Source organism: Gobio gobio (genome assembly GCF_949357685.1).
Source record: "Gobio gobio genome assembly, chromosome: 10".
NCBI lineage: Eukaryota > Metazoa > Chordata > Actinopteri > Cypriniformes > Gobionidae > Gobio > Gobio gobio.
Genome location: NC_137116.1, coordinates 41,942,793 through 41,969,453, shown reverse-complemented (window position 1 = coordinate 41,969,453; position 26,661 = coordinate 41,942,793). Strand labels below are relative to the sequence as shown.

The 26,661-nt window shown below is 39.5% G+C and overlaps 1 protein-coding gene and 1 long non-coding RNA gene across 3 annotated transcripts; both read left to right on the top strand.

Annotated features, from left to right (window-relative positions):
• The first annotated feature begins 2,520 nt into the window (after window positions 1–2,520).
• On the top strand, window positions 2,521–13,830 carry ythdf1 (YTH N6-methyladenosine RNA binding protein F1). 2 transcript variants are annotated; one of them, XM_079827240.1, is made up of 6 exons: window positions 2,521–2,916; window positions 3,491–3,515; window positions 4,193–4,272; window positions 4,785–6,413; window positions 7,111–7,155; window positions 11,141–13,830. In XM_079827240.1, the coding sequence occupies exons 1-6, from the start codon at window positions 2,890–2,892 to the stop codon at window positions 11,165–11,167; spliced, it is 1,833 nt and encodes a 610-aa protein (XP_079683366.1). In that variant the 5' UTR covers window positions 2,521–2,889; the 3' UTR covers window positions 11,168–13,830. The 2 variants fall into 2 exon arrangements, with proteins under 2 accessions (XP_079683366.1, XP_079683367.1); XM_079827241.1 differs by having other exon boundaries at window positions 2,531–2,916; window positions 4,785–6,404; window positions 11,141–13,821.
• A 1,728-nt stretch (window positions 13,831–15,558) lies between these two features.
• LOC307133099 lies at window positions 15,559–17,660 on the top strand. Its single transcript, XR_013817365.1, has 2 exons — window positions 15,559–16,797; window positions 17,252–17,660. It is a non-coding gene; the product is annotated as an uncharacterized lncRNA (long non-coding RNA).
• The last annotated feature ends 9,001 nt before the right edge of the window (window positions 17,661–26,661 follow it).

Sequence of the window (26,661 nt, the reverse complement as noted above, 5' to 3'; positions counted from 1 at the left end):
AAAAAACAACAACACTTTCTTTAAGGTCTCTGTGTCAATGTCTTGGTGTGTAATCGAGGAAATTCCACAATTTGAGTCAAATTAGACTGACTCCTAGTGGCTAAAATGAGAAAAACTGCTTGCAGTAGCCCAAGACCAAGTTCCCAACATTACTATAAAAAAAATATTACTAATTATCTTGATAAGCAATCACACCTGGCATTATAGTGTATGGCATCTCTGTGATACAATATTTTACTTTCCTATAGGCCATCAGCATCCAAATACAACATGTTCCCTCTGCATTTCTTTCAAACTGGAAACACGTTATTAACTAAAACATCTCATGTATTATCTGTGAAATGGGTGTTATGTTGAAACAGAGTTTCAAACTTATTAAACAGAAAGAACCCCATCCCATCCATTTGTGACTAAGATCAATGCTAGATAAATATCAATTAGCTACCCTGAATTCCCTTTATCTGAGGTTTAGCTGTGATACAAGAGCGCTCATTGCTTGCTGACATTGAAACTAACAGTGAAAATAAGTAAGTGGTGGCATTGGTTATAAAACAAAATTACACATCCACATTAAACACAAAGTTCTATAATAAATTAATGTGACAGGTACTTTGACAAATGTCATATGTGTGACTGACGGATGTGATGTAATACTTCCAAAATCAAGTGGAGGAAGCAGCTAGTTTTTATTTTAATGATTTATTACACACATAATTACATTATACCATCACTGTGTGAATTTTCATCATTTTAACTGGTTTGGGGCTGCCATTGACTCCCTTTCAGGAATGATGATGATGATGATAATGATAGTAAGAATAATGTAGTGATGTCAAATCGATTAATGCGATTAATCGCATCTAACATAAAAGTTTGTGTTTATATAATATAATGTGTGTGTGTGTGTGTGTGTGTGTGTGTGTGTGTGTGTGTGTGTGTGTGTGTGTGTGTGTGTGTGTGTGTGTGTGTGTGTGTGTGTGTGTGTGTGTGTGTGTGTGTGTGTGTGTGTGTGTGTGTGTGTGTGTGTGTGTGTGTGTGTGTGTGTGTGTATACGCATTATACATCGATCAGGCATAACATTATGACAGGTGAAGCGAATTACACTGATTATCTCTTCATCACAGCACCTGTTAGTGGGTGGGATATATTAGGCAGCAAGTGAACATTTTATCCTCAAAGTTAATGTTTGAAGCAGGAAAAATGGGCAAGCGTCAGGATTTGAGCGAGTTTGACAAGGGCCAAATTGTGATGGCTAGACGACTGGGTCAGAGCATCTCCAAAACTATAGCTCTTGTGGGGTGTTCCCAGTCTGCAGTGGTCTTCAAAAGTGGTCCAAGGAAGGAACAGTGGTGAACTGGTGACAGGGTCGGCCAAGGCTCATTGATTTATGTGGGGAGCAAAGGATGGTCCGTGTGGTCCGATCAAACAGACGAGCTGCTATAGCTCAAATTGCTCAAGAAGTTAATGCTGGTTCTGATAGAAAGGTGTCAAAATACACAGTGCTTTGCAGTTTGTTGCATAAGGGGCTGCATAGCCGCAGATCAGTCATGGTGCACATGCTGACCCATGTCCACCACCAAAAGCATCAACAGTGGGCACGTGAGCATCAGAACTGGACCACGGGGCAATGGAAGAAGATGGTAGAAATGGAAAAAAAAAATCTTTTTCATCACATGGATGGCCGGGTCACTTACCTGGGGAACACATGGCACCAGGATATGGAAAGAAGACAAGCCGACACAGTGAGATGCTTTGAGTAATGTTCTGCTGGAAAACCTTGGGTCCTGCCATCCATATGTGGATGTTACTTTGACAGGTACCACCTACCAACCTAAGCATTGTTGCCGACCACACCTTTTCATTGAAATGGTGTACCCTGGTGGCTGTGGCCTCTTTCAGCAGGATAATGCATCCTGCCACAAAGCATAAATGATTCAGAAATGGTTTGAGGAGCACAACAACGAGTTTGGGGTGTTGACTTGGCCTCCAAATTACCCAGATCTCAATCCAATCAAGCATCTGTGGGATGTGCTGAACAAACAAGTCCGATCCATGGATGCCCCACCTCGCAACTTACAGGACTTAAAGGATATGCTGCTAACATCTTGACCCTTCAGGAGTCTAGTGGAGTCCATGCCTTGATGGGTCAGGGCTGTTTTGGCAGCAAACGGGGGACCAACACAATATTAGGAAGGTGGTCATAATATTATGCCTGATCGATCTCTCTCTCTCTGTGTGTGTGTGTGTGTGTGTGTGTGTGCATACAGCACTAAAATAAAGTAAACCAACAATTACAACAGTATTGGCCCCTATGCCAACATAGCTAATATCCAATTATGTCAATGTCAAAAAATGCAATTCATAAATATTCTACACTTTAAAGTTATCGAGGTAATTATTAGATTGAAATATGAAATTCATTTTCTAAGATAAATAAGATATGTATGCAGTAATAACTTTTCCCCCAATTTTCTCAGGTTGATGGCCACCCGGTCCATGTGGCGTCAGTCCCTCCGCGCAGATCCCGGATGGAGCGGCCATTGGGCGGAAGTGAACAGAGGTGCACAATAACTGCGGGCTGGGAGGAGGAAAAAATATATATACACTTTGAAATTAATTTACACACGGCTTGTGACAGCATTGGATTAAACCTCAAAACCGCAGAGCCTCTAATACTCTCGGAAACATCCCCAGGCTGGACTTTTAGTGCGCTCGAGAGGACCGGATCGCCAGAATCAAGTCGTGGAACTTGCTGAAAAAAGCGCAGTTCAGCCTGCACGGAGCCGAGAGGAACCCACGGGCTTCGGGTTACGCCGAGCACCTTCGCTGCTGTTTCAGTTTTTCTTTGCAAGACTCTTGCTGAATCTAAAGAGGCCCTCTTGATGAATTATGTCTACCACCAGTATTGACCCACAGGTAGGTTGGAGTGGCACGGCGTCGCTAAGGCCTTTAGGAGGAGCAGGGAATGCGCGTGCAGCCTCCGCCGCTTCTGCGGAGACATTACGGGCATCTGCCTCCTTGCTCTCACAAGCGCGATGGCTAACCAGTTAGCATTTTTTTCCACTCGTTTGGTTGAATAGTACACCGCGTTTCCTCTGTCCAAACAGACGTTTTCTTAATTCCTTAATGTATTTACACAATCTCTCATATCAGCTTCCGAGAGTTATAACCAGTTTTCTCTGGGCTTCGGCTGATTCGGCTGGTCGACGAAATATTTAGCTGTCCGAGTTGATGTAGAATTCCTTGATTGACTAAATAAATGTCAATGTTAGCCCCCCGTTTTTTTTAATAACGAATGTTGAGCGACCCCTGCAAGTGCATTGATTTATTGGTGATGCTCTGATGGAGTCGATGTGGATTAAGAGGATGAAACATTGGGAAGTATTTACATGTTAAGCACGAAGAGCTTGTGTTTAAAACAACGATTCAAGGGTGTTAATGTTTTGTCTTGTTGTTTCTGTCCATCTCTGATCACCTACTGAATGGGAAGACATCCAAAGGGCAAGATGCTAAAGGTAAGTTTGCCTTTTAATATACATATAACTTATACAGATCAAGATGTAAAACGGCCAGGATATTGTTTCTCATCAATTCGCATAGAATCTAATTTCTCCATCATATATACTCTTAGCTATGGTATGTTAAGTGAAATTTGGGCTTTCTTTCTCTGTGACATATCAAGTCAAGGGCTGGTTGCTGTGTTTGTCCCATATCCTCCAAATGTTGTCTGAGAGCTCAATCAATCACCTGATGGAGCATATACCTCCTCCTGGAGTTCAGAACTGCTCCTGCTGGATTAACATGGCATTGAGAGCTTGGCTTTTGAGCACATTAAATAGATTATGCTCCATAACTCTGTAGCATTAACTACTGTAGTAGTTGTGAATTTGTGTCCCTTGGGCGAGTTTTTTTTTGTTGACTGTCCTCTTCATCCATGACTGTGTGTCTGTAGTATCGTGGTACTCAGACAGAACATGTGGTAAATGACTCACTTAGATCAGTGTGGTGACTTGCATATTACTGTAGTTGTTCATCAGTTGTTAAAATCTAAAATGTAAGTGGCATAGCTCTAGTTAAGTGATATTTTTCTCAGGAAAGAGAAGGCTGTTGGATTTAGCGCATGCTTTGGGTTTATTATCAGATGTAGTGACTGAAAAGTACCCCTGATGTTAAATGTCATTCTTAATTTCAGTGCAAAATGGCTCTCTCCATCAGAAGGAAACGGTCCACGACAATGACTTTGAACCATACCTCACTGGCCAGTCTAATCCGGTGAGAAATGTGTTTTTGTGTTTGTCTTGGGGTATGAAAATGAGAGAATACATTTTATTTAACACGCGTTCTCTGAAAACGAGTCTCATTTTTTTTACACAACTTTGCTATTCCGATAAATGTTATTTCAAGGATGTTTAGATAGACAATTTTACATGCATATTACACTAAAAATCAAGTATTCTTTTTTACTATGTAAACACACTCAGTGCTTTCACCAAAGTATAATGAGTTTGTTTCTAAGATAAATTTTTTTGCTGTTGTTAACCACTACATTTTTCTGTAATAAAAAAATACCAGTACATTTCCATAACCACAGTACAATCTAAAATGAACGGATTGTATAATATTTTTATAACATGATTTTTAATTTGTTTGGGAGTTTAAAATAAAATCCATAGAGATATGCAGTGTTTTGTGTCTAATTAGTTTTTATCCTATTTGAAATGAGTATATTTAGTTTGCATTTTGTCATTATTATTCTAACATCTATATTTCTGGTTTTCCCCCAGAATAACAGTTACCAATCCATGACCGACCCATACCTGTCTAGCTACTATGCCCCCTCGATTGGGTTCCCGTACCCCCTCAGCGAGGCCCCCTGGTCCACCGGTGGAGACCCACCGATCCCGTACCTCACTCCGTACGCCCCCCTCAGCAATGGAGACCATCACTTCATGCATGACACTGTGTTTGGACAGCCTGGTGGTCTGGGCAGTAGCATCTATCCACACCGCTTTAACTTTTTCCCTGAAAATCCTGCGTTTTCCGCCTGGGGTACGAGCGGCTCCCAGGGCCAGCAGACTCAGAGTTCTGCGTATGGGGGCAGTTACAGTTACCCACCTAGTTCTTTAGGTGGCACACTGGTGCCCGATGGGCAAACGGGCTTCCCCAGCGACACCTTGAATAAAGCGCCAGGTATGAATAGCTTAGAGCAGGGCATGGTGGGACTAAAGATCGGTGGCGATGTGACTGGAGGTGGTTCTGGGGTGAAGACGGTGGGCTCGGTTATCGGAGGAGGGCCAGTCGCGGCGGTAGCCACGGGTAATGGTGGGACTCCTATGGGGCTACCGCCCCCCAAACCCACATCCTGGGCAGCCATCGCTAGCAAACCAGCCAAGCCTCAGCAGCTGAAGATAAAGAGCAAGCCGGGGATGCCAATGGCTGGAGGCACCCTGCCCCCGCCGCCCATCAAACACAACATGGACATTGGCACTTGGGATAATAAGGGGCCTGTGACTAAAGTGGCCTCACCACTGCCGCCCCACCACCAGCAGCCTCCCCTCCACTCCCAGGGTCACCTACCGCCTCACCCTCACGGACTGCCGCCCCCGCCTCAGCCCCCCATGCCTTCTGCCCAATCACTTGCCCAGCAGATGGCGATGCAGGGCCCGCCCCCTCCGCAGCCTTACCAGAACCACAACCCTGCTCCTCCCCCTCAAACCCGGTGGGTTGCCCCGCGTAACCGCAACCCCGGATATGGCGGGGGCGGCAGCGTGGACAGCAGCGGTTCCTCGAGCGGCGGAGGGGTCGGCAACGGTGGCGGAGGCGGCCTTCCGGGCTCAGGTGCTGTCGAGTCCCACCCGGTCCTGGAAAAGCTGCGTGCAGCGCACAGCTACAACCCCAAGGAATTCGATTGGAACCTGAAAAACGGCCGGGTGTTCATCATTAAGAGCTACTCGGAGGACGACATCCACCGCTCCATCAAGTACTCCATCTGGTGCAGCACGGAACATGGTAACAAGCGGCTGGATTCGGCCTTTCGGGCCATCAACGGCAAGGGTCCCGTCTACCTGCTGTTCAGCGTCAATGGCAGCGGACACTTCTGCGGCGTGGCGGAGATGCGTTCGCCTGTAGACTACGGCACCAGCGCTGGCGTTTGGGCGCAGGACAAGTGGAAGGGCAAATTCGATGTGGACTGGCTGTTTGTTAAAGACGTGCCCAACAGCCAGCTCAGGCACATCCGCCTGGAGAACAATGACAACAAGCCCGTGACCAACTCCCGTGACACGCAGGAGGTGCCTCTGGAGAAGGCCAAGCAGGTGCTGAAGATCATCGCCACCTACAAACACACCACCTCTATCTTCGATGACTTCTCACACTACGAGAAACGGCAGGAGGAGGAAGAAGTGGTAAGAAAGGTAACGTGCATGCTTTAATGCGCATCTTGAAAATCCAGCGGGTTTTTTACGAGTATTTTTAATAGCTGCATTGTTTAGCACATGACTGGGAAATAATTTTGATGCAGGTTGTGTTTTTTTTATTTGATATTATCGTCTTTTATGGTTTAGAGATGGATATACTGAAGGAAAATATTTCTATGTAGACCCTGTTGAGGTGAATGACCATAAGCGGCGATTAACCAAAGAACTTTGAACAGCATGTGATGGGTTCAGGCTACTGTTCATGTCACAGAAACTGCCTATGTAAATGTTACAGCTGTTTATAAGTGCCATTGATCAGTGCACATCTACACGTCTTTTTGAATGGTCGATGCTCATTGCTTTTGCCGTTGATGCTTGGGTTATTTCATTATTCTGTCTTTGATGCTTCATCCAGAGGTGGTTTTAGTGTGCTGCTGCTGCTGCTTTAGTCAAGTATCAAGCTGCTAATGAATTGTATTTTATCAGTAAAACCTTTGGTGACTTCAATTGGCTTTACTCTGTTTGCTCATTTTAAATGCGATTTCTGTTATTCTGTTTTTGACAGAAATATGTATGACAATATGTTAAATTTGGATTTGTTTTTTGAGAATTTAACTAAGATAAAGTGCTGGTGTTTTTGATTAGTTTCAAAGGATTATTGATTTTAAACTCTTTCTTTCATGTCCATTGACAGAACCTAGAGCCTGCTCCTCTCCAGAACCGATCCCGACTGGATCAAGTAAGCTTTTCTTATTATTTAATAAATATTTATATTTATGCTTAAATCGGAAATCTTATTGGCTAATGGCTCTAAATTCTCTAAAAGATGTGTTTAGTAAAGTTGTCCATATTAAATATTTTAGAATTTTTCTCTCAATTTACCTAAAAATATATTTGATCTTTGTGTACGTAATCTACTTTTAAAGTCTTATATTCAGTTGTATCAAATTTAAGGCCATAAAAAAAGTTAAATATCTTAAATGGTAAAAGAGATGTCTTAATTGTCATTTCACAAGGTCTTAAATTTGGGGACCGAAAAACAAGATATGGCTTAATGTGATTATTAAACTTCAAAAGGCTATGATTTAATCGTGAGCACTGCATGTTTCAAAGTAAAAGCACACCATTGAAGCACGCTCTACTGTCTTGCACGTTTTGGTCCAAGCGATGGCTTATTGATCTACTATTAATGAATTATAACAATGTTTACCTTATGTTGTTTATGTCATAACTGCTAATTAGTTGCATTTCTAAAAAGCCTAGCTGCGTTGTTTACCGGGGTAACCCCTATATTTATGAGAGAAACTGCATTTTCATTCAGCCAGTAGATCGAAAAGAATTATACATTATAAGTTCTAAGAGGTGTGTGTGTGTGTGTGTGTGTGTGTGTATACACCAATCAAGCATTACATTATGACATTATAATCAGAGAATAACACTGATTATCTCTTCATCACGGAAAGTTGATGTGTTAGAAGCAGAAAAGTGGGCAAGCATAAGGATTTGAGCGAGTTTGACAAGGGCCAACTTGTGATGGCTAGACGTGCATCTCCAAAACTGCAGCTCTTGTGGGGTGTTCCCAGCCTGCAGTCTTCAGTATCTTATCAAAAGTGGTCCAAGGAAGGAACAGTGGTGAGCCGGTGGCAGGGTCATGGCCAAGGCTCATTGATTCATGTGAGGAGTGAAGGCTGGTCCGTGTGGTCCAATTGCTCAAGAAGTTAATGCTGGTTCTGATATAAAGGTGTCAGAATACACAGTGCATCGCAGTTTGTTGTGTATGGGGCTGCATAGCCACAGACCATTCAGGGTGCTCATGCTGACCCCCTGTCCACAGCCGAAAGCACCAACAGTGGGCACGTGAGCATCAGAATGGGACCACAGAGCAATTGAAGAAGGTGGTCTAGTCTGATGAATGGCGTTTTCTTTTACATCACGTGGATGGCCGGGTGTGTGTGCGCATCGCTTACCTGGGGAACACTTGGCACCAGGAAGCACTATGGGAAGAAGGCAAGCCGGCAGAGGCAGTGTGATGCTTTGGGCAATGTTCTGCTGGGAAACCTTGGGTCGTGCCATCCATGTGGATGTTACTTTGACACGTACCACCTACCTAAGCATGGTTGCAGACCATGTACATCCTTTAATGGAAACGGTATTCCTTGGTGGCCTCTTTCAGCAGGATAAATCGCCCTGCCACAAAGCAAAAATGGTTCAGGAATGGTTTGAGGAGTACGACAACGAGTTTGAGGTGTTGACTTGGCCTCCAAAGGTCTCAATCCAGTCGAGCATCTGTGGGATGTGCTGAACAAACAAGTCCGATCCATGGAAGCCCCACCCCACAACTTACAGGACTTAAAGGATCTGCTGCTAACAGCTTGGTGCCAGATACCACAGCACACCTTCAGGGGTCTAGTGGAGTCCATGTCTTTACCGGTCAGGGCTATTTTGCCAGCAAAAGGGGAACCAACACAATATTAGGACAGTGGTCATAATGTTATGCCTGATTGGTGTATATATCAATCAAACCAAAATTAATTCAGACACCTTCACCATTTTCTCACATTATAACAGTTTATTCGCTATAGTTTAGAAAATGGTAATAAAATATGACAAGAACTCTTGAGTTAAACTGTCAGAACAAATTAATTTTGATAATGTCAGAGAACTTTGATAAAAAGGTATGTAATGGATTACAATCAGCTGTCAGCTGTTAAATTTAAGTAATTACACTATTAGATAATACCAATTTTGGTCAACCAATTACCAAGCAATGCTTAATTTTGTTCAGTCTGTGGTGTAAAAGGTCGCATTAGCAATTAAAGGTAGGGTAAGAGTTGGTTAAAAAAACTTTTTTTCCAAATTTGTTTAAACTTTCTTTATATATCAATACATAATTAAAGTGTAAGTACTCTGAAAAAGAAAGTATTAAAATTGAGTGTCTGTAGACCTCTCACGACTGTTTTAAAGACAGCTCATTATTTCCATTCACTCCACCTTCTCCCTTCTGGGCTCTTTCCAAAGCCACGCCCCCAAAACACATGAACACGCTACGCCGACCGCTCAGCTGGAAGACGCATTATTTACCTGAGACGAGCGGAGAAGAAGTGCATGTAGTGACATCATGTCAGAATCACATGTAATAAAAAATCTAACCTTATCATTATGAATATAAACAAATAAGATGTCTTTTAAGAGTACTTACTATCAAGCTAGAATAACGATACTGGTAAAGTTTAAAATACACACACAACACAGTGTCTACGACACACACAGATACAAGATAGAAACATCAGTAAACATAGGTAGAGAATATAAAAACAAACCAAGGGCTGAAATAAACGTGCAGGTAAAGTTCCCGGTGAACATGGTAAAAGAGTTTAGACAGAGGGTAGTAGCTAAAGCTAACTTAGTTCTAAAAAAAGTTCCTGGATGCGGTGTACTAGCTTTTACACATGCATTTTGTTATCTAAAGTTACATTTTGCGAAATTCAACACAGCAGCGATCAACTTGAGCTAAGCATATTGAGTATTTATCATCTCTACTAATGGTTCGCTAAGTGTATAACATTGTAACTTTATGCTAAGTAATGTTATGTTAGCTATATTAGGCAGCTACGTGTGCTAGTGAGACATGCTTCATGAAAACATAAACCAAAAAAATGTATAATCAAAATGAAAGATTACCTGTCCAGCAGAAATACAGCCTCTTGAACTCCTCAAATCAAACGCGCATGTGGGCAGATCCTGTAGCAAAAGCGGCGGTAGCCATGGTAGCGAGAGAGAGTGACAGTCGCCCAAGCCAATCACTTGTTTCGTCCCGGACGAAAATAATGAGCGGTGTTTATTGCAGATTTAAAAAGTCTAGAGTCACTCGATTTTTATACTCTCTTTTTCAGAGTACTTACATTTTAATTATGTATTGACATTTATTGAAAGTTTAAACAAATTTGGACAAAAGTGTTTTCGATCATTCTTACCTACCCTACCTTTAAAGTAAAAACACTTAAGCAAAACATGGTCAGGTCAAAAGTGTCTGAATAATTTTGTTCCCAATTTTTTTATACATTTTAGTGGTAGTCTACTGTATTAAGAATTATTGGGTATAATGTCACAGTTCACTTTATTTTGCTATCCTCACTTACATAAATTAACTATAGTGTCCTGCACCCGCTAGTAAAAAATTATATCTGGTGTCTTAATATTTTTTTATTTGACTGTGTATCATATTTTGAATTAATATAAATATATCTTATCATTTTGACTCATCCCTTTTCCTAAAAAATGGTTTATAGGCTAAAATGGGAGGTTTATGATTCTATTTAAAAAAAATTGTTAACTTTTTTATTTGACCTATAAAGTAGTTTTAAATTTTGGTTTGGATGTTACCATAGACTTTGACATTTTATTTGTGCAGGTTCGCTGTTAAATACATCTATTTATTGAGTTACCTAAATTGTAACTGATACCCTATTCTTGCCATGACGTAAAATAAACAAATAAATAAATTGCCCATTAAATGTTTTAAAATATCCACTGGAAATGATTGGTCAAAAGTTGTGAGAACCCTTTTTTAGGTGTGTGAGAAAGTAAAAAAGTTCGGTTTGAGGACTTTTTGATTTGTTGGATTGCAGTGGTAGTGTTTTGAAATGAAAAGAGTTGTTGTTTTTTTAAGTGTACATCAAAGTGACCTCCCTCCATTTCTCTCCCTCTCTCCATCTCTCCCACAGGAACGCCAGAACCGAAATAAACAATAGAAGGCTGCCCCCTACAGCTGATGAGCAGTTGTTTTAGGACTGACCATTTGAAAAATGAAATTTAAAGAGGACACAAGATGAAATTTAAAAAATAAACAATCATTATGTTTTTCTATTTAATTCTGGTGACTTCAGCCAGCGTCAGACTCGAGCCTCTGCGCCTCCTGCTTTACCTGTGGGGGCTGAAGTCGATTAGCACCTCTCAACGTCGCGTCATCATTTCGATTTCTTGTTTTCTTTCTTTCTTTTTTTTCTTTCTATCATTTGGTATTGTTTTCATACACCTCCCCCCCCCCCTTTGACCAACCGATATCTATACACACTGTCTTTTATTTCATCCTATATGTTTGTTTCTTCAGCCCCACTGCTCCTCATCATGAGTGGGTAGTGAATTCTGTGACACGTGTATGTATGTATGTGTGTGTATCAGGGATGGTGGTAGAGTGTATGTCAGTCATGTGATATGGCAGAGGTAAGGGGGGGGGGGGGCGTGTTCAGACTCCGCTCTGGTCAGGGGGGAGGGGCATCTCCAGCATCAGTAACTGTAACAGGCCAGTTTTACATTCTGTAGATCCAGAGTGGTTTGAACCCATTTGTGGAGAATCGTGCAACTGCGTAGAAGGGACAATGAAATGTCTTGACATGAGATGATGTTATAAAAAAATTATATTTTTGAATTATGTAACACTTGACTTTTTTTCTTTTCTTTTTTTTGTTCAGTGACGAGCCACTTATGTCACGTTTTTTTTTTTCTCTCTGTTTTTCCTGCTTGGAGCCTTAACATTTTAAAGCTACGGAAACCGTTTAATAATGGCTGTTCCATACCTCAATTGAAACAGCATTATCAGGGAGACGACATCCCATGCATCCTTAACCAGGGGAAGTCAACATTGTCACTGGCTGGACTAAAAAAAGAAAGTAAAAACTAATGTTTTCATTATGGTTCAGAGCCCGGTGCTCAGACTCTGTTCCCATACATGCTTAATGTTTAAAGAGCAGAAATGTAACTACTTACTGTTCCAATCCCGCCCAGCAGAGGTCGCCGTTTCTTTAAGCCAATCTGAGAGATGTAGCAATTCACTGCTTTTTATTTGAAGTCACTTTAGATGCATCACCTCTTCTTCAATTTTTTTAAAACATTTTTTGTTCCTTGTCCTTTCTTAACAGATTTCATTTTATTGCTTTTTTTTCCTCCCCCATGTCCTCAGTATATTGCTAAGCTTTAACGTAGGATCATATAATTATAACAATAACGAAGAACGCCTCAAAACGTGTAACCTGAAAATTAATGTTACTGATTTACTGTTAAAAGTAAGAAAAAACAAAAAAAGAGTATATGGTTTCTGTGCGTGATTTTTTTAGGACCTGCTTGCTGTTTTGTGTGTTTGTGTGTGGGAGAGCGGACTTGAACCGTGTGAGGGTTTCAGATTTCTATAGTCATATAACAAAAGATTCATGAAAATATATGAAATACTAAAAATATTAAAAAAAAGAGTTACAAGACAAACATTTAAAGTCACCCCTGAAATGAATATGCATTGTATTGGAAGGTCACTATCTATCACGTTCTTAGATTTGATCATGCTCATTATTAAAATAATACTATATGGTGTAATTGGTGTTCTTTTTACTGCCTTTTGTTGGACAGACTGTCTTTTGTTACTCTACTAATTGTTTTTACACAAAGATGCACAAAACAAAGAGTTTAACCTGCTCTTACCCACCTGAAGGGATTTAACGTTAAGAAGAAATCTCCTTTGATGAACACGGGATAAACGTGTTGAACTTTAAGATGATGGACATATATTTGCTATGTGTTTATTTTTCGAATCTCAAAATAACCCAGGATATATATATTTATGTCAATGTCACTTCTGAAAAATGTAAAATAAGCTTAGAAATAGAGCTAATTATAACAAATGTAGAAATACTGTATTTCCCTCATGGTCTCAACCCAATGCTTTATAAATGTTTGTTTTGCCCAAATTTTAAAATGGTTCCTCTTTGTCATCAAAATTCTAAGGTTGTGTTACTGGTCGTTTTCAGTGCGACAAATATTTGACACACTCCAACTTTGCCTCGTCTCAGACCATGAATTGCTCAGTTGAAGGGAGCAAGCAGTGTTTATCAAGCATTGTGCTGTAAGCCTTACAGTAAAGGTTGAATGTTGTAAAATTGGTAGCCCATTTTATTCATGTGCACATCTGGTACTTGCTTAGAGTGCTGAATTCAAGTAAATAGGCTATGGGAGTATACTGTGGTCAAACTCTTGGGCATGTTTGGCACATGCATAGCTATATGATTTCCTTAAGATCATATAATGTTAAAATAGGTGTTGAATTTATCACTGAAACAGAGTAAAATGATCTCATTCCTTCAGAATCTCTCAATTGATTGGCTGCCATATTGTTCTACTCATCCAGTACTTCCATATAGTTGCAAGAAGAGGATGATTATGTGGAGTTTTGGGCCAGAAATATAAACTTGAAGCAAAATTTCTAGACAGCCGACAAATTTGCATGAAATAATGGTTTATTGACAGGCAAGCAGAAAAGCGTTGAAGGAAGTGACAGGTCTTGTTATGGAAGATGCTCTGTGAATATAAAACAGTGAACACAATTTGAAAACAATAAATCCTGTACTAAATGTTACACAATGCTTTTAAGTTGATGTTTTGCAGTTTTTTTTAATCTAATCATCCCAGTATTTCAAAGAGGCCTGTGTGTTTTTTAAAAAATTACAAATTCATGACCAAATGTGATCACGTATGATAATGCAGGTAGTAATGTCAGATTAGCCATTCCTTTTTCAGGCTAGAATATTGACCAGCATCATTGACTTCGGTTTTGCGGCATTTTCTGAGTTGCAATGGGAACCAAATGCCTGTATCTGGTCTTCTGAACATTTGTGTCCGTGGTTCCTTCGAGTAACGTCTACATCAGCAAATCCCTATCAAATTAAGCATCTGTTAATTAAACTGTCTTAAATCTATTTAATTATTATTATTTGAAAATTACCCCATAGCCTATAGACTAGTGTAGTGGTAATAGGCTTAGTGAAATTCAAAATAAAACAGTAATGTATTTTGAATAAGAATTTCACATTCCTGTCAGCTCCCAAAATTAATATTCCTATCATGCGCCTGCAACCCAAGTGGCCTCAGTTCCTGTTCGGCTCTGTGACTTTACGAGAATAACCGCGCAGTCTTCACTCCGGATCTGCGCATCACTCGTGCTGCTGCTCATTTTCTAAACGAGACAGAGTTGCCGTTTTAAGACCCCTCTCTTGGCATTCACCGCGTGCCTTAATTGTATGGATATTAAATCAAGGTCCGCCGTGAACACGCAGAGTGGCGGGCCCATGTCACCACCCTCCATGACGCGCGCACACCAGAGCAGGCTCCTCTTCAAAGAGTACCGCAAAGAGGGATGGCGTAATGCGTTTTGACAACACGCCGAAGACAAAACGTCAAAAAAATTTATCACTATACTGTTTTCTATTTCAATTTCGAGTGAAACACAGTCCAATTAGGCTATATATTGCACAGACCAGGCAAATCAGTGGCCTATATTCACTCCCTTTAAGAGCTGCTCTGGGAGTCTGTAGGTGATTCTGCAGCCTCAATTCAAGCAGCCATGGCTATTGTCCTCCTTCTTTTGAGGCTCTGGGATTTTTGTGCCTCAGTGGCAGTACGGTTAGGAATTAAAAAAAGAATGGCAATGCCCCAAATAAAGCACATAATGAATTAATCGGTGTCGCATAAACCGAGGAATTGCATTTCAGGCGACAGAATGAAAGCAATGAAGGTAGCATCCGTCCGAAGGGCGCGCATTGTTATGATTCTCACTCGTTTTGCTGACCTCTGCAGTAGTGCGTCCCTCAGACTACATCAAGTGTAAACAACACACTTTTAAAATCTCAAAATACACAATCGACTGTTTTTCAAAAAGCTGTCAACCAACCTTATTCAAAATAATACCACCGCCAAAACAAGCAAAATGACTGAAACATCACTACAGTGTCCGTAAACACGATGCTCCATTTTCTCCGTCGAGCATCTTTTGAGCTGCCGCCGTATCCCTCCTGCATCCCGCAACGAGGTCACGTCCCTCGTTCATCGCTGAAACACGCTGGTTGTATCCAGGTTTTAATCGTAATCGACTTCTGCTGCAGTGTTCAAGGGTCTCGTTTGCGTCTTAGTTGCGCTGATCCCTTCTGGAGAGATTAGTGCTTCCTCGCGTCCCCGCGCGCTCGCCCTCCTCTGCTGATAGGACTCAAGCGCGAGAGGATTACATCGGGACATGGTGACGTCATGACCCGCACAGAAGGCCCCCTCCTCTCCCGTTAACCAAATCCCCATCAGTACGATGCCCTTGAAAACCAGTGAGGCTGACATTCGGAGGACTGAGCCATTTGCGCCCTTTAAATTCAGCTGAGTTGCTGTAGTAGCTACTCCAAATTGTTCTAACCACTGCTGCTTTTAGTAGGCTAGCCTATAAAGCATTCTAAACTATTTCTGTCATAGCCAGTTCATGGTTTATCTCTTGCTTCATATAGCCTAGCTACTTTTGTCTGATTTATTTCCAGACATTACAGAGGAAGCCAGGATTAGGTATAGTATTAATTATTATTGTTCATACATAGTATTAACTGTAGGCTATATGCAACCACTGTCTCAAACCTGCAGTGCACACAAGGGCTGAGCTTTTATAGGGAAGGATGTAGGCCTATGCTTATGCTGCCTTCACATGCTATCGGAAATTTCCTACTTCCCACTTCTGAAGTCGTGATTACGAGCTCATCACATTCAAATTTTGACTTGAGAGGTCCAATTTTTAACTAAACTAGTAGGCTATTTACGATAATTCCGATAGCACGTAAAGGCAGCATTAAGCAGAATAAGTAACTAAAGTCTAAACTATGCCTACGTAAGCTAAATATTAGAATAATTTTTAAAGAAAGAAACATTTATAATGAGATTTGTGTTCAAATTTTTCAATGGTTTCAATAGACCCTTTTCAAAGACTGATGATGCGTTACTTTTAATGGTCATCAATATAAAAAAAATCCGTATATCCTGCTATTTGTTTCCCTCTTTTTGAAAGTTGTGAAATCACTATTGTGGTGTATTTCTTTTGCTATTTGAGCAAATGGGTAGGCCTACCCAAAAATATATATTTAACAGCTGTGTCCCAATTCGGGGGCTGCATCCTTCAAAGGCCGCATTTGAAGGCCGATTGCGTCACCGCAGCGCGACGAAGGCTGTCTCAATTCGAAGGAGCCTTCAAATGCAGCCTGCCGTCCCTGTTGCCAAGTCCCCGTTTTTTCAGCCGAATTAGACCACTTTTAAGTTGTTGCCGCGGGTGAAAAATTATTTCCGCGGGTTTGTTTCTACCCCATAAGTACGATTTCGCCGCTCCAACACCCCCAAACGTACAACTGCAGTGGAGAATTCGGCCGCTCGATGGAGAAAATCGCATTGGGAGTTTTGGACTACTTTTGTTGCAGAGACCTGGCAACCCTACCCACCGTCTTTCTCCCCGGCCGCGAAGGATAGAACCAACCAGAACAAGTGGATCCTTCGCAGTGTATTCCTCTGCCCATCCCGCGGCCGAGGAACACTTATACATGTAAGTAGCCTGTTGTGTTTTAATTTACTAAAATAACCAACGAAACGTTTTAAAAGCCGGTGGTCTTTATTTCTGTGTTACCACGGCACAGCTTTATTCGTTAGGTGATCTGATGTAATATTTCGTTTTGTTATGGATCAAGTTACTTTTAGCAGCTTTATTAAAATGAGGCAGCAAATTAGTATTTATTTACCAGGCCGGAAAAATCGAGAATATAGAATTTGAGTATCTATAAATATGATTTCTGGAGTATTTTGTATGTTTGTAGGCTACTGATGCATCATATTTTTAATTTTTCTTAAGATTGCACCCCTGCCTTGCAGGTAAAAAAAGTAAACTTATTACAACTTAAAAAATAAATAAAAAGTATGCAAGTTAATAGACACATCTTTTCTGAAATGTATTGTGCTGTTGTGTTTGTTGTTGACAGACATGTTTATTTTCTCTGCCTTAGGATTGAAAGTGTCCTGGGACAGGTGAGGGAGTGGGAAACTTGGCCATGGTTTGTCTTCATGATTGAGGTGTTGGGACAACCCCACTGTCCTCATTGCCTCCATCCCTGAGGACACACCAGGGCCAAGTTCAGCAGTGGATGACCAAGATGAGGAGCAACTCCAGCCAAGAGGAGACGAGACGAGAGGATGAGCTGATGGAGAGACTGAGGGAGGACAGGAAGTTTCAGCGAGAGACAGAGGACAGCAGGGAGAGAATGGACTGATTGTTTTCTCTTCTTGAGAGATTGTTGAGAACTAAAATTTTGGTTTTGTAAATTAAAATGTGTAAATGAAATATTACCGTTCTACACATTATTTTTGTTATGCAAGTTATAATTTGTTAATAAAATAAATAATTCTGTACATTTATTTTTGTCATGTCAATTAATTTGTAAATGAAAAAATAAATTGTTCTATACATTTTTATTTACAGTACTTTTTACAACTATTTACATAAGTTATGTTTAAGATTAGAAAAACTAAATACATTTTAAAATTAACTGTACATAACAGATGGAAGAAAATGTTTTTCTGTAGTCTTTTATTGAGCTGGGCTTTATTGACCCTGGTGAAGCCTCTGTCAGCGGGACATCATCTGGATCAGTGCATTTTCCACTGTCTGCCAACAGGTTTGCAGTGCTGACTTATTCGACGGCTGCCATGTCGCTAAGATGTTTTCAGAAAGAGGGAAGAATAAATTAAATTAACTCACATCCTCAAAGCAAACAACAAAATATTTTAACATGCATAACTGTTCTATGAGCTGAACTCTGCAGGACAGCGGCCCTCCAAGACCAACGGTGCCTATCCCTGATCTATAAGACATATTTCTAGTGTATTTTATTTTTAGATTCTTTTTTAAACGATAACTTATATCAAAATGTAATATCCATGTGTTAAAAGTCAGTTTTTCATAAAACCACAATATTTGCCTCTGAGATGAAGTTGAATAAAAATCTGAGGTACTTCACAATTATACTCAAATACAGAGTAAATGTATTTCGTTACATTATTTGTAATATTTAGCAACTGTTGACAGCTGACGTTGAAGAGAACTGAAATGAACATTTATACTGGACTTTAAAGTTATATTCAACTGCCTAAAAACAAAACAGCTAAAGATGTTTACCTCGGCCCATTTATGTGCATAATAAAGAGTATAAACTATATAAAATCATATGTTGGTAACATATTAGTCAACGTTTTATTTTTATCAGTAGATACATTAGATTACTGGAGTAAATTGAAACCCAATACTTGCATTTAAAAGTGTAATCTGGCAATTTCTCTTAAAAAATCTGACGTCGCGGCGCGCAATGAATTCTGGGTTAGGCAAGGCTGCGAAGCATCCATCCAACTATCCTTCATTTCATGGGAAAAGAAGGACGCATTTGCAGGCCATATTTTGAAGGAGCCTTCGAAGGACCTACGAATTGGGACGGCCTTCGTCGCGCTGCGGTGACGCAATCCGCTATACCTTCCACTGTAAACGAGTCTCGGTGCGTCCTTTGAAGGCTGCGTCGGCCGCGCACTTCAAAGGACACGGCCTTCAAAGGACGCAGCCCTTGAATTGGGACACAGCTAACGTATTCTCTCATTCACCTCTATAAAAGTCCACCCAACTGTGACGACTTCCGCCTCTGAGAAACCCGGAAATGTGAAAAGGGTCTATTCAATTGGGGCATCTCTCGCGCATCAATTTTGAGGCGCCCCTAGCGATATACCGCCAACTATCCTAAACTCTAAAGTAGCCTAAATCTATAGTAAAGTGATAAAATAAAATAAAAAACGCTTTTTGTCAACGATCTGTTCGATAGCCTGTAGGAAAGTGCGCAAGCGGTGCTGTTGAAAGCGACTTCCAAAGCATTTTTGTTTTTTTCAATTTGGCAATCTTAATTTTGTGGTTAATGTTTTAAACGCTGTAAAGAAGGTAGGCTGCCATTTAAGTCTTAATAGGAGACAAATCCCAATGTTACCCCTGGTTGCAGTCCAAATACATCTGCTCTTGAATTAGGCTAAAGCACCACACCAGATTATTTAATCGCACGAGTTTCCACAAATGATAGTAAACATTTGTGAATCGTAAACAAATTTATCGATCTAATTTCTCCAAATGAGAGCAAGTAGGAGGAAAGGAAGATTTGAATATTTAGGAAGTGTGGAACTGGAAGCCCATGACCACGTGCAATTTCATGGACCTGACAGTTGCAGTAGGCTATAATCCACCATTTTAAATTCCCCTCATTTCCAATCCGCCTCAATTCGACGTAAATGTGTAAAATCCAAGAATAGATGTTCAACCGGGAAAACGGTTATTTATTCTTAACCAGAAGCGCTATTTTGGGCCTACTTCCTTCTCCGTCGAGCAAGGGAGGAGTTTTGTCTTTGCATTACAATAACGACCGGACCATTCATCGTGTGCGTCCCTGCTCTTCAACGGCCTGTCCACCCCACGCCGCGACCGGGGCCTCTCCATCATAAGACGCCACAGCAAATGCAAGCCAGTGCTGGAGGGAGGCAAGCTTAGCGGCTTTGTCATTGACGAGGAGTCAATATAATGTCGATGAATAAGAGCTGAGAAAGCCCATTGAGTTTAAGTAACTGCCTGCACCTGCTTCTACTGTCATGTATATCTAACCCTGCTGTCGAGGTCAAAGACGCCCCATTTTCTTTAAGGGATTATTAAAAGACGTTTATATTGTTATACTCAGTGGCGGAGCCAGAGGGGTGTCCAGGGTGGCACTGGACACCCCGGGCATCTTGGTGCCACCCAAAAATTTAGATCGCTATTTCCATTTCACATCTAAGCATGTATTTTGACGTGCGGCTGCGCGGCACGTTCATGTATTAACGTTGAATATTAAGAGAATATTAACGTTAGTTGGCAAACAGATGATTAATAGCCTAATAAAAGGAGTTGTTCACAATCCTGCACCGCCATTTTTCTATTAAACGTCACTGTGTGTCTTAAAACGTTGTTAATGTTTAATGACTTTCTGTAAGAGTGTGTAGGCCTAGCTTTGAAGTAGAATTGTTCTTTCTGTGTAAAGTCTGTGTTTATGGAATTATATAGTTTGCGCTTTTTTGTTTCCGGTTGTGCAGTTTTTACAGAAAAACACACCGATGCCACTTTTTTCATTCTTGAAGTGAATTTGTTTTGCATTTGCGCCTTGAACATGAGAACGCGACGCGTCTGGTGCGCGGCATATGGCGTGAACACAGAGAGCACTGCATGCTCTCTTGCGGTTGAACGGATAAATCGCGTAAAGGTATGCCAAAAATAGCAAGTATCATAGTAAACACAGTCGGCTATGTCTTAACCGAATTAATTGACGTATAAAATCGGATGCATGTCTATATTGGATTCAACATTGTGCATCGATTGGCCATTAAAGTTAAACAAAGAACAAAATAAAATAAAAAATAACATCCTGGGCCCGTATTCATAAAGATTCTAAGAGTCCTCTCAGAAAACTCCTAATTTAGCTTAAAAACTTTTACGTAGGAGTCTTAGCTTAAGAGCTATTCGGGACCGATCTAAGAGCAACTCTGAGCAAGGAAAATACAAAAACTTTTATCTTAGTGAAGAGGTGGGGCTGACCCCGTTGCTACGTATGACCATAGACTGAAAAAAAAGACTGTGATTGGTTGGTTGTCCAAAAAGGGGAAAAAATGAGCGCATTTAAGTATAGGGTCTATTCTAAGCCTTCACTTCGAAATTACAAGCGCAAATTATCCTACTTTACCGTTCTCTCTCACTCACACACACACATTATATATATGTACACTGAAAAAAATTATTATGGCCCGATTAAATGAAGCATAATTAATTTGTGCTCGTTTAAATAATTTAAATGTAGTTTTTTTATTTTAATTTGAAAAAATTAATTAGTTTTATGGGAATTGCATGTGTTTTTGTTTAAATTGAGATCAAATATCAAAAAAAAAAATTGTAAATTCAACAAATATTTTTTTTCAGTGTATATAAATCCTTTTATTATTTTTACCATGCTGTTAATTTCCTATAAGGTATTTGATTGGCTTAGAAATATAAACATTGTTCCACTCTTTCCAATTTCACTGATTGCTGGCATGTCTATTTAATTATTTGAAAGTTGGGTTTAATGCAACAAACATGATCCCTGCACGATCTAATCTATAGCGTCTTATTAAGTCACTGTCAGTGTCATCCATCTTCTGCAACACATTTCTTCTCCCTCTACGTCTTTCTGCATTTTCTCCGCTGCTAAAGAAACTCTTAAGCCTCTTAAAAGTCCTCGTCCGTGCTCCTAACAAATTTGACCTTAAGACCTCTTTTAAGGGTTAAGATGTTTTCTGAATTACTTTTTTCTTTACTAGGATTTTTTAGTTAATTTTAAGAGTAAACGCCCACATTTCTAAGAATTTTCTTAGAATTTTGTCACTAGGAGCTACTCTTTGCATTAAGATTCTTTGTGAATACGGGCCCTGGGCCCGTATTCATAAAGATTCTAAGAGTCCTCTCAGAAAACTCCTAATTTAGCTTAAAAACTTTTACTTAGGAGTCTTAGCTTAAGAGCTATTCGGGACCGATCTGAGAGCAACTCTGAGCAAAGAAAATACAAAAACTTTTATCTTAGCGAAGAGGCGGGGCTGACCCCGTTGCTACGTATGACACTGTCTTTTGAAGACTGTGATTGGTTGGTTGTCCAAAAAGGGGAAAAAAGGAGCGCTTTTAAGTATAGGGTCTATTCTAAGCCTTCACTTTGAATTTACAAGCGCAAATTGTCCTATTTTACCGTTCTCTCTCACCCACACACACACACACACACACACACACACACACAATATATATATAAATGTACACTGAAAAATTTAATTAAGCATAATTAATTTGTGCTCGTTTAAATTATTTACATTTATTTTTTTTATTTTAATTTTAAAAAATGAATTGGTTTTATGGGAATTGCATGTGTTTTTGTTTAAATTGAGATCAAATAAATTGATTGCGACCACTTACGATAAAATTTTTTAGTAAATTCAACAAATCATTTTTTTCAGTGTATATAAATCCTTTTATTATTTACCATGCTGTTAATTTCCTATAAGGTATTTGATTGGCTTAGAATTATAATCATTGTTCCATTCTTTCCAATTACACTGATTGCTGGTCTATTTAATTGGTGGTTTGAAAGTTGGTTTTAATGCAACAAACATGATCCCTGCACGATCTAATCTATTGTGTCTTATTAAGTCAATGTTATCCATCGTCTGCAACACATTTCTTCTCCCTCTTCGTCTTTCTGCCATTTTCTCCGCTGCTAAAGAAACTCTTAAGCCTCTTAAAAGTCCTTGTCCGTGCTCCTAACAAATTTGACCTTAAGACCTCTTTTAAGGGTTAAGATGCTTTCTGAATTACTTTTTTCTTTACTATAGGATTTTTTAGTTAATTTTAAGAGTAAACGCCCACATTTCTAAGAATTTTCTTAGAATTTTGTCACTAGGAGCTACTCTTTGCATTAAGATTCTTTATGAATACGGCCCCTGATCTTTACCGAATAACTTTTAATTTTATAACTTTAGCTAGTTTTAACATTAATTTATATTTAATTCATACAGTGAAGATAATGCAATGTTATTTTATGTTTGATTATCCAATGTCTGTACCTGAATATTGTTAGACCTGAACCTTCAAGCACTTACTGTTCTCCCTTTATGGCTGACTGTTCACTTGTATTCAATAATGTTTTAAATTTATGTACTAGTTTTTGCTGCGGAATATCCGTTGGAATCAAGAATTTCTACAATTGTGGTTGCTTATTTATTAGAATACAATGTTCCATCGGTCAAAACAAAATAACAAATAAGTATTACACATGATATTCTTTCATGGTCTATGGACCCCCTAAACTACACTCTAAAAAAAAAGGTGGTTCTTCGTCGTAATCATAGAGGAACCACTTTTGGTGCCATATAGCACCATATCTTAACATGTTCTGTATATGATAGTGGTGCTATATAGCACCTTAGTGGTGCTATAGCACCTTAGCAAAAGAAGAACCACTGAAGCACCAAAATTTGTGCTATATACACTTAAAAAGGTTCCCCATATGATTACGAGCCAAGAACCAATTTTAGTGCCATATAGAACCTTTTTTTTAGAGTGTTGGCCACCCCATGTATAAAAGTCTAGTTCCGCCACTGGTTATACTGTAGGCTACTGTGTTTAATTCAATGAGTCAATTTTGGCGACAAAAACTATTTTGGCGACTATTATTGGCTTAACATGAAACTGCATAGGCCTACTAAAACAATTATTCACAAACAATTCGCAAAACAACACAAATGTAAGAGGCAACTTTCAAAATGTCAAACCATTGTTTTGGCCACATAGCAGTATAAAAATACACAATATATTTGGATAAGCATAGGTTATGTTAATTCAAAAAGGGGTGAAAAGAAAATTAAATAAATGAAACAAATATTAAAATGGATGTGCATACAACCAATTAAAGGATCCACTGGAGGAAAAAATCACTTTCTGTTCTCCATTTTCTTCTCTTTTTTACTTTTTTTCTCTCTCACTTTCTACCTTCTTTTCTGTCTTATTTTCACCCTGTTCGATCATTTTCTGCAACTTCCCTCTATTCCTGTCAATCTTCCTTTTCTGCACCCTCTTTAACTTCCACTCTCTCTCTCTCTTCCTCCTACCCTCCTTCTCTCTTCCTCCCACGTGTTTCTACATCACTCTCTTCAGTATGAGATCCACTCTGCCCTACATGTCTCAGCTGATTGGACCAGCTGCTCAACTCAAGTTCACCATAGCAACTATGATTCAGTCGCCCAGCAACGGGCTTTACTTTCACCCCACTTCCTACTCAGGGACCCCCGTCTCCCCACAGCCAACCGTCCAGTGTGTGAATCTGCGAATGAGTGATAAAGTGTGACTCTCTTACCTGGCATCTGTGGTTTCACAGGGTGGATCACAGCAGTGGGCAGGATCCATGTGAGGAAAGATGTGCTCCAGATAAGAAACTCAAATTGTTTATGGTTTTTATGATTTGTTTGTGATTTTGGAATGGTTACATTTTACATTTCGTATGACATGCATTATATTAAAGTAAACATATTGGCCCCAATTTTTTCTTGTATTAAATTACGTTTATCATAAGATGATACATTTCTCAGCACAATTCAAATTTTACTGACATATTTAATATTTAATTTGATTGAGTGTTTATTTGGAGAAAAAAAAAAAGCCTTTACATCTTTACATATATATGATCATTTCTGCCACCCCTTCCCCTCCTCCTCCATTATTTAGTCAAGATTATTTAATTCAAAATAGGAATTTGAATAAGGCAAAACAGTAGGCACTTTGAGGTTAAAGGTCAGGTTAAAGGGTGTGTTCGTGTCTGTGTGCAGACAAATGTGTGTGCTTTAATTTCCATATTACTATCAGACACTCCATTGGTGCATCTCCTTTATTGTGTCCTAAATCCCTCCTTTCCACTGGTAAAAATGATGTGTTGGATTTACTTAAAATATATATGCACCATTTTTGCATCACGCTTTTTAAGTAAACCCAACTTGGAATAATTTTACTTAAAGGGGCTATATGCAACTTTTTCCCCAAAATAAACGTAACAATAGCCTTTTTATTTTACCATTTATGACTCAAACATCTCCTGATGAGCATACTGACACCTTGTCCGCTCACAGTGGGTGCATCTATAAGCCTGTATCCTATTTTTCCTATTTTCTGGCGGGTCGTTTTTTTCCCGCGCTGTCTGCGGATGTGACGTCACCACCGCTGCGAGAGCGAGCAGAAAATAAGAGCAGTTCTGTTTTTTGGCCACAGGTGTCAGTCGCGAGTTTAAATTTCAGAAAAACGCATATAGCCCCTTTAAAATTAACAAGAAAACCTTTGTTATATGTACTTAAATATTTGAGTTCACTCAACATTCTTTACTTAAAAATATATGTAACATGCAAGTATGTGCAAGTTGTGTTAACTTAACATTACTTAGTAGATTCTATCGTGTTACATATATCTTTAAGTAAAGAATGTTGAGTGAACTCAAATATTTAAGTACATATAACAAAGGTTTTCTCGTTAATTTTAAGTCAAATTATTCCAAGTTGGGTTTACTTAAAAAGCGTGATGCAAAAATGGTGCATAAATATTTTAAGTAAATCCAACACATCATTTTTACCAGTGTGTTGTATTATGTTTGACATAGGATTAGAGTCCTTATCTATGAGGTCATGTGATATATTTCTGGTCATGTGTCATTTACAGAATTATGTGCTGATCAAATGTATTTGCAATCACTACAATAAGGAATTGGGGCTACATGAGTTCAACTTTAGTTCACCCAAAACATATAAAGGCCTTTAAAATGTATAGGCTATATATAATGTTTTTGGCATGAGTATGGTCCAGCATTGCCAATATATAATCCAAAAAAGTCCTTTCAGTTTGTCATTATTTTACAGAATCGTGTTTGCATTTAAATGATTAGAATAAACAAATTAGGCCATCAACCCTTATTAAACAGATGTGTTTCTCCTTATCACAAAATACTTGATTGCATTGCATCAACCCCCTCCACACGCACAGGATTCCTCCTGTAGGTGACTGTAAGTCTAATTTCTAATCATGCTCATTTGCATTAGTAAATGATGACTAATTAATCAGACTTGTTTGGGCATTTCTCGAGTGTAGGAGGAATATTGTTCATTATTGACTGACGTAAAAGTAGACTGTTTATACAAAATGGGGGGATTGTTCCTGAAATAAATCATGCGTTAATCCCCATTACCGTATTGTCATGATCAAAAACAGTGTTTGTGTATGGCCCAGTTTCTTTCTGACTTTTTGAGGGAGATTTTTTTTTGGAAATGTCTGCTCTTGCATGCATAGATACCCAGTAGTAATTTGGCGTGATGACCCAGTTTCTAAAAGCAAAGCCAGTATTTTCCATATCTCACAAAGTCAGTTACAGAATATCAACAATATCAAATTTTCTATTTGAAAGCTATTTGACCAGTTGGCATAACCATTTTATATAGGCTAAGAAAAGCTAAGAAACCATCAGGGCAAAATATTTTAAGCCATGTTATAGCTACCTTTAAATAGATTTGCTTTTATTCTGGCATAGCTCTTAGCCGAAATTATGCACAGTTTTGAATATGGACTATTAAAAGCAAAATGCCACATCAAGTAATATTTTGATTGTTATCATGGCTGTTTTGATGCAATAAGCCTCCTATGTGATAAAAACAGCACCTGCCTGTTTGTTTGTGTGGCGGGACGCGCAGATTTGATTGGACAGACTGTTAATCCTTCAAAAGTTTCGACAGGTCAAATAGGCGTTACTAATGCGAC